The sequence below is a fragment of the Triticum aestivum genome, chromosome 1D (assembly GCF_018294505.1).
Source record: "Triticum aestivum cultivar Chinese Spring chromosome 1D, IWGSC CS RefSeq v2.1, whole genome shotgun sequence".
In the NCBI taxonomy this organism is placed as follows: Eukaryota; Viridiplantae; Streptophyta; class Magnoliopsida; order Poales; family Poaceae; genus Triticum; species Triticum aestivum.
In genome coordinates, this window is record NC_057796.1 from 256,961,482 (window position 1) to 256,970,147 (window position 8,666).

Genomic DNA, 8,666 nt, shown 5'->3' on the forward strand with positions numbered 1-8,666 from the left:
CTTAAGAATCCAAAAGAGGTTGCTCAGAAGAGATAGATGTATCCCAACCTCTATTGCTCTCGCGTAAAGACTTTTTTTTACACGACAGGAAAAAGTGACTATGAATTCCCCTTTTTGTTTGCGAATCCCTGTTTGTATCCTTTGAGCGCACGCCCATTAAGTAGTGATCAAATCAAGGAAATCGATCAAACGATCCCCGTGCCAGCCCAAATCATGATCTTCACCAACTTGGATTTGGTTCTCTCGCGAAAATCGCGAGTTGCAGAGATGAGAACCATGAAAAGCAAGATCCCGAATAAGAAAACAGAAACCGAGGAAGAGGAAACCACAAGAGTGAAGACTAGTAGAGTCTCGTCTTTTGTCATTCTTTACTCCTTTTTCACTCAATGATTCCTTCGAATTTGCCGACCAAAAATTCTATATGTCTATTCTATCTATGATATTTCTATATATATAGAATGTGATATCTAATATGACATCCGATTTGTCAAAGGGATTGGATTGGTGACTTACCCATTCAGTGACTTTGGCACTGGACGTTCCAAAAACGGGTACTATCGGATCGGGTGAATTAGAGAATAGACAGAGGTCCGTTGGCATTTCAGCCTTTCTTCTCCTTTCAGGGCCTATCCGAAAGAGAATCCAGTACCTCTTCGTCTTGAATATCAGAATAGGACGAACGAACCGGCCTCCGCGGATATCTTTGCTTCGGAACAAAACCCTGCAATCAAATAGATTGTCCCAAGGGCGCCATATTCTAGGAGCCCAAGTTATGCTATTGAAAATTCATTCCTCTAGCAGTTCCGGTTTGAGCATTCCGTTCCCTTTTTCAAACTCCACTTCTTTTCATATAGCAATCCCTGATCAAAGAGAGAACAATATCCATTTCAAAACATTTCTAACAGATTCCTTAGTTCGGACCGACGAAGTAATGTCACTCGACTATTATCAACCTGACTGCAATCTTTTTCTGTCGGTAAGGATTGCACCAGAGCACCTTCTACTTCTAATAGGCCATGAACTATAGATAGAGAAGAATCATTCTGAGTGAGTACATAAGAAGCGATCCACTTTTTTCATCGGTTCCAGGGGAAGACCAAAGATCTTGCGCGGCAGGTCCGCTAGAAAAACTCAAAAGAGAAAGAAGTCTCGTTAATCTCTTCATGCTCGTTCCAAGTTCGAAGTACCTTTTGGCCAAAGAAAAACCCGCTTCCTGACACGATTGCCTCTTTATCTTTATATAGATAGATTCTATGGGGTTATTACTTAGTAAGTCTATTTTGTACAAGAGCCCCTCCTATCTGATAGAAAAGGGTCCCATGATCCCGAGCCGATCTTACCTTGGCTCGCAAACCCCAAGTTTGTCTATGAAGAGCTAATCTAATTGTATTTTTTTCTAGAATGGATTTCTTATGTGGAATACTAATGGATAGGGCTTGTTGCTAAGTGCTACAAGATCTAGTGCACTGGAACTCGTGGTTATGGACCCGAATCCTTTAGTATGGAACATTGTCTTTTCCAAGTAAAAACCCCTAGTATATGAAAGAATGAAAAGGTGCTTTCGTTCTTGTGGAATAAGAAGCCCTCGTACCTTAATGAAAGGAAAATCATAATTTTTTGTTAGGTATTTGACCAAATAGGATCATCCAGTTCCTACAGAACCTATCACTAAAATACCCGATAGGGCTAAGCGGAACGAAAAGGGTTTTCCATGAGATGGTAAATGAAAACGATTAGTCCCACATGAGTTTTGGGAATAAGTGATTGTCTGATAATGAGCAAGGAATATACGTCTTTCTGCTAAAGAGGATCTATTAAACTCATAATTCATTATATCCTTGTTATCAATGCCAACTAGGTATCATAAGTAAATGGATCCCGGTTGTTCAATCCTTTGATAACCAAGGTAATTCTTTGCTAAAGAGAAATGATCACTATGAGTCAGACTCAATAGAATTGGATCCATTCCAAATAGCGAGAATTAGGATTCTTGATCCCTCTCGATCTCTCTTTCAATTCGAGGATCCAGAGAGGTGTTTTCATAGTCATCTCCGAATATTTGCCATCTCGGAATATTTTTGATTTCATTTTTCTATGATATGTCTTTCTATATGAAAATTGGTTATTTACGATGTACGATGATCCCTATTAAGCATCCATGGCTGAATGGTTAAAGCGCCCAACTCATAATTGGTAAATTTGCGGGTTCAATTCCTGCTGGATGCACACGAACGGGAACATTCCATAAGTCTATTGGAACTGGCTCTCTATCCATGGAATCTCATCCATCATCCATACATAACGAATTGGTATGGTATATTCATACCATAACATAAGAACAATAAGAACTCGAATTCTTATCGATACTGGAACTCAGAGCATAGGAGGGAAAGTCGATTTATGGATGGAATCAAATACGCAGTATTTACAGAAAAAAGTCTTCGTTTATTGGGAAAGAATCAATATACTTTTAATGTCGAATCGGATTCACTAAGACAGAAATAAAGCATTGGGTCGAACTCTTCTTTGGTGTTAAGGTGGTAGCTGTGAATAGCCATCGACTACCTAGAAAAGGTAGAAGAATAGGACCTATTCTGGGCCATACAATGCATTACAGACGTATGATCATTACCCTTCAACCGGGTTATTCTATTCCACTTCTAGATAGAGAAAAAAACTAAAGGAGAATACTTAATAATACGGCGAAACATTTATACAAAACACCTATCCCGAGCACACGCAAGGGAACCGTAGACAGGCAAGTGAAATACAATCCACGAAATAATTTGATCCATGGACGGCACCGTTGTGGTAAAGGTCGTAATTCCAGAGGAATCATTACCGCAAGGCATAGAGGGGGAGGTCATAAGCGCCTATACCGTAAAATATATTTTCGACGGAATCAAGAAGACATATCTGGTAGAATCGTAACCATAGAATACGACCCTAATCGAAATGCATACATTTGACTCATACATTATGGGGATGGTGAGAAGAGATATATTTTACATCCCAGAGGGGCTATAATTGGAGATACAATTGTTTCTGGTACAAAAGTTCCTATATCAATGGGAAATACCCTACCTTTGAGTGCGGTTTGAACTATTGATTTATGTAATTGGAAGTAACCAATTAGGTTTACGACAAAACCTAGAAATCGATCACTGATCCAATTTGACTACCTCTACGGGATAAACCTCAATAGAAAACTGTTGAGTAACGGCAGCAAGTGATTGAGTTCAGTAGTTCCTCATAGAAAATTATTGGCTCTAGAGATATGGTAATATGGAGAAGACAAAATTGTTTGAAGCACGCACAGAACCGGAAGCGCCCCTTGTTTCAAAGAGAGGAGGACGGGTTATTCAAATTTAATTTGATGGTCAGAGGCAAATTGAAATCTAAGCAGTGGTAATTAAGACCCCCGGGGCAAAATAGGGATGTCTCCTACGTTACCCATAATATGTGGAAGTATCGACGTAATTTAATAGAGTCATTCGATCTGAATGCTACATGAAGAACATAAGCCAGATGACGGAACGCAGAGACCTAGGATGTAGAAGATCATCACATGAGCGATTCGGCAGATTTGGATTCCTTTCCTATATATCCACTCATGTGGTACTTCATCATATGATTCATATAAGATCCATCTGTCTAGAGATCGTCATATACATCTAGAAAGCCGTATGCTTTGGAAGAAGCTTGTACAGTTTGGGAAGGGGTTTTTTGAGAGAAAAAGAAGAATCTACTTCAACCGATATGCCCTTAGGCACGGCCATGCATAACATAGAAATCACACGTGGAAGGGGTGGGCAATTAGCTAGAGCAGCAGGTGCTGTAGCGAAACTCATTGCAAAAGAGGGTAAATCGGCCACTTTAAGATTACCATCTGGGGAGGTCCGTTTAGTATCCCAAAACTGCTTAGCAACAGTCGGACAAGTGGGTAATGTTGGGGTGAACCAAAAAAGTTTGGGTAGAGCCGGATCTAAGTGTTGGCTAGGTAAACGCCCCGTAGTAAGAGGGGTAGTTATGAACCCTGTGGACCACCCCCATGGGGGCGGTGAAGGGAAAGCTCCCATTGGTAGAAAAAAACCCACAACCCCTTGGGGTTATCCTGTGCTTGGAAGAAGAACTAGGAAAAGGAAAAAATATAGCGATAGTTTTATTCTTCGTCGCCGTAAGTAAATACGTAACTAGGAATATGGAAAATTGCATTTTTGGAATTTGCAATAATGCGATGGGCGAACGACGGGAATTGAACCCGCGCATGGTGGATTCACAATCCACTGCCTTGATCCACTTGGCTACATCCGCCCCTTATCCAGCTAAAGGATTTTTTGCTTTTTTCCATTGATCATTATTCTATTTATTCTGACCTCCGTACTTTGATCGAGATATTGGACATAGAATGCCACTCTTTAAAAAGGAAAAAAGGAGTAATCAGCTGTGACACGAAAAAAAACGAATCCTTTTGTAGCTCATTATTTATTGGCAAAGATAGAAAAGGTCAATATGAAGGACGAGAAAGAAACAATAGTAACGTGGTCCCGGGCATCTAGCATTCTACCCACAATGGTTGGCCATACAATCGCGATTCATAATGGAAAGGAACATATACCTATTTACATAACAAATCCTATGGTAGGTCGCAAATTGGGGGAATTCGTGCCTACTCGGCATTTCACGAGTTATGAAAATGCAAGAAAGGATACTAAATCTCATTGTTAACTGAATTCTGAATAGAAAGATTAAGAAGAAAAAAAGATTCAAAATAAAGACAGAAATACCCAATATCTTGCTAGAACAAGATATTGGGTATTTCTGTCTTTTCTTTCTTCAAAAATTCTTATATGTTAGCAGAAAAACCTTATCCATTAATAGATGGAACTTCAACAGCAGCTAAGTCTAGAGGGAAGTTGTGAGCATTACGTTCGTGCATTACTTCCATACCAAGGTTAGCACGGTTGATGATATCAGCCCAAGTATTAATAATGCGACCTTGACTATCAACTACAGATTGGTTGAAATTGAAACCATTTAGGTTGAAAGCCATAGTACTAATACCTAAAGCAGTGAACCAGATTCCTACTACAGGCCAAGCAGCCAAGAAGAAGTGTAAAGAACGAGAGTTGTTGAAACTAGCATATTGGAAGATTAATCGGCCAAAATAACCATGAGCAGCCACAATATTATAAGTTTCTTCCTCTTGACCAAATTTGTAACCCTCATTAGCAGATTCATTTTCAGTAGTTTCCCTGATCAAACTAGAGGTTACCAAGGAACCATGCATAGCACTGAATAGGGAACCGCCGAATACACCAGCTACACCTAACATGTGGAATGGATGCATAAGGATGTTGTGCTCTGCCTGGAATACAATCATAAAGTTGAAAGTACCAGAGATTCCTAAAGGCATACCATCAGAAAAGCTTCCTTGACCAATAGGGTAAATCAAGAAAACAGCAGTAGCAGCTGCAACAGGAGCTGAATATGCAACAGCAATCCAAGGACGCGTACCCAGACGGAAACTAAGTTCCCACTCACGACCCATATAACAAGCTACACCAATTAAGAAGTGTAGAACAATTAGCTCATAAGGACCACCATTGTATAACCACTCATCAACAGATGCAGCTTCCCAAATTGGGTAAAAGTGCAATCCGATCGCCGCAGAAGTAGGGATAATAGCACCAGAGATAATATTGTTTCCATAAAGTAAAGAACCAGAAATAGGCTCACGAATACCATCAATATCTACTGGAGGGGCAGCGATGAAGGCGATAATAAATACAGAAGTTGCGATCAATAAGGTAGGGATCATCAAAACACCGAACCATCCGAAGTAAAGACGATTTTCAGTGCTAGTTATCCAGTTGCAGAAGCGACCCCACAGGCTTGTACTTTCGCGTCTCTCTAAAATTGCAGTCATGGTAAGATCTTGGTTTATTCAAATTGTAAGGACTCCCAAGCACACGTATTAACTAGAATATAGATAATAGAAGGCTTGTTATTTAATAGTATAACATAGACTATATACCAATGTCAACCAAGTCAGCCCAAAGATTAGCTATCCATATAACTAAATTAACCAAACCAATAATTTTGTATTTGTAAATGAAGTGAGTCAAAGTTAAAAACTTTGATGAGTCTTTTCTATATGGGTTGCCCGGGACTCGAACCCGGAACTAGTCGGATGGAGTAGATAATTCTTCCTTGTTACAATAGAGAAAAATCCCTCCCCAAATCGTGCTTGCATTTTTCATTGCACACGACTTTCCCTATGTAGAAATAGCCAATTTCTATTCCAAAGAGGAAGTTCTACTAATTTTTTTAATTAGTAAGTTGATTCACCTACTCTTTATTATAATAAAAAGAACATTTCAGAATGAAAAATAGAAAAGTTTTTTCTTGATCATTTATCAACCCTTTCCTGTTTCTTAATTTCGTCTAATGATTAATTAAGAGGGTTGACCAGGTCATTGATACGTATAATATCCAAATACCAAATACGCTCAGTGTGTGATCCACAGAAAGAAAAAAGAGTTGTTTTGGTGAACATCAAAGAAAAAACTTGCTCTTCTTCCATAAAAAATTCTTCTAAAAATGCCGAACCCAATCGTTGCATAAAAGTTCGTACCGTGCTTTTATGTTTCCGAGCTAAAGTTCTAGCGCATGAAAGTCGAAGTATATACTTTAGTCGATACAAAGTCCGTTTTTTCGAAGATCCACTATGATAATGAAAAAGATTTCTACATATCCGACCAAATCGATCAAGAATATTGATAAATCTGTCCAAATGGGTTTTCTAATAGGATGCCCTGATCCAGTACAAAATTGAGCTTTTGATAAGTATCCTATGAGGAGAGTAGCGGGGACTATGGTATCAAATTTTTTCATTCGAGTATCTATTAGAAATGAATTCTCCAGCATTTGATTCGTTACTAACAAAGAACTTTTTGGTACACTTGAAAGGTACCCCATAAAATCGAAGCAAGAGTTTGCTAATTGGTTTATATGGATTCTTCGCGGCTGAGTCCAAAAATAGAAATAATATTGCCAGAAATTGATAAGGTAGCATTTCCATTTCTTCTTCAAAAAAAAGTGCCTTTTGATGCAAGAATTGCCTTTCCTTGATATCGAACATAATGCATAAGAGGATCCATAAAGAACCATAGGGTTTTCCGAGAAAAACCAAGGTACATTATCCCAAAATGTTCCATCTTCCTAGAAAAGTGGATTCGTTCCAGAAAAGTTCCAGAAGATGCTAATGGTAAGCAAGAAGATTGTTTACGAAGAAACAACAAAAAAATTCATATTCTGATACATAAGAGTTATATAGGAATCGAAATAGTCTTTTATTTTCTTTTTTGAAAATAAAAAATGGATTTCATTGAAGTAATAAAACTATTCCAATTCGAATAATAGTTGAGAAAGAATCGCAATAAATGCAAAGATGGAACATCTTGGATACGGTATCGAAGGAGTTGAACCAGGATTTCCAAATGGATAGGATAGGGTATTTCTATATGTGATAGATAATCCAAATGCAAAAATTTGTCTTCTAAAAAGGGAAATATTGAATGAATAGAGCGTAAATTCTGAAACTTTGGTATTTCTTTTTCTTTCGGACAAAATAATTCCCGTAGCGAGAATGGGATTTCCACAACGATCGCAAACCCTTCAGATAGAATCTGAGAATAAAACTCAGAATAAAAATAATTTTTGTAATCCAATAATCGATCTTGGTTAGGATGATTAACCGAGTTATCCAAAAAAAATTGCTGATACATTCGAATAATTAAACGTTTCACAAGTAGTGAACTAAATTTCTTGTTATTACAACTAACAACTATTTCCACAGGTTCAGAACCATTTAATCCATAATGGTGGGCAAATGCATAAATATATTCCTGAAAGAGAAGTGGGTAGACAAAGTATTGTTGACGAGATTTATGTTTTTCTGAATACCCTTTGAATTTTTCCATTTGTATTTCTACTTGAATCAGAGAGAAGAAGCATTTCTCGGTTTATCGAATGATGATACATAGTGCAATATGGTCAGAACAGGGTGTTGCATTTTTAATACAAACCCTGGAAAGAAAGGGAGTCTAATCCACAGATCTTTTTCTGCTCCTTTTCTACCCAATTAGTTTATGTTTGTTCTAATTAAAAAAAGAACAGAACAAGTTTTTATTTTTGCAGGCCAATCGCTCTTTTGACTTTGGAATACAGCCTCTTTATCAATATACTGCTTCTTTTACACATTCAATCCATAACATCCCTTATTCAATCCATAATCAAGAATAATTAGGATTTATAAAAAAGAAAAAATAAAGGGTCCACTCATAGGTAAACCCAACCTTTCCCCGCATCCGGCACTAATCTATTTTTAACGTCTAATTAGAGCGGGGAATCATTCTAATTAGGAAGTTCAGCTCGTTGCTTTTTATTTTACCAAAATTGGAGCCAGGCTCTATCCATTTATTCATTAGACCCAGAAAATCATAATTTTGGATTCCATTAGAAAAGATTGATTTTATTACGACATGCTATTTTTTCCATTCATTACCTTTGAGGATCAGACGTGGTCTTCTAGACTCTACCAAGAGTCTGGACGAATTTGTTGTTTCATCCAAATGTGTAAAAGATCATAGTCGCACTTAAAA

General features: G+C 37.9%; 2 protein-coding genes and 1 pseudogene across 2 annotated transcripts; all 3 read right to left on the reverse strand.

The window, feature by feature from the left end:
* Positions 1-4,846: 4,846 nt before the first annotated feature.
* Positions 4,847-5,946, reverse strand: LOC123181322 (photosystem II protein D1). The gene has a single exon (XM_044593581.1). It carries the CDS (start codon positions 5,927-5,929, stop codon positions 4,868-4,870), a length of 1,062 nt encoding a protein of 353 aa, XP_044449516.1. The 5' UTR covers positions 5,930-5,946; the 3' UTR covers positions 4,847-4,867.
* Positions 5,947-6,173: 227 nt separating this feature from the next.
* LOC123181319 (maturase K-like) lies at positions 6,174-7,173 on the reverse strand (annotated as a pseudogene).
* A 182-nt stretch (positions 7,174-7,355) lies between these two features.
* Positions 7,356-8,323, reverse strand: LOC123181321 (maturase K-like). Its single transcript, XM_044593580.1, has one exon. It carries the CDS (start codon positions 7,983-7,985, stop codon positions 7,356-7,358), a length of 630 nt encoding a protein of 209 aa, XP_044449515.1. The 5' UTR covers positions 7,986-8,323.
* Between the last annotated feature and the right edge of the window lie 343 nt (positions 8,324-8,666).

Coding starts and splice junctions, on each gene's coding strand:
- LOC123181322 (XM_044593581.1), bottom strand. CDS start 5,929: ATGACTGCAATTTTAGAGAGACGCGAAAGTACAAGCCTGTGGGGTCGC.
- LOC123181321 (XM_044593580.1), bottom strand. CDS start 7,985: ATGGAAAAATTCAAAGGGTATTCAGAAAAACATAAATCTCGTCAACAA.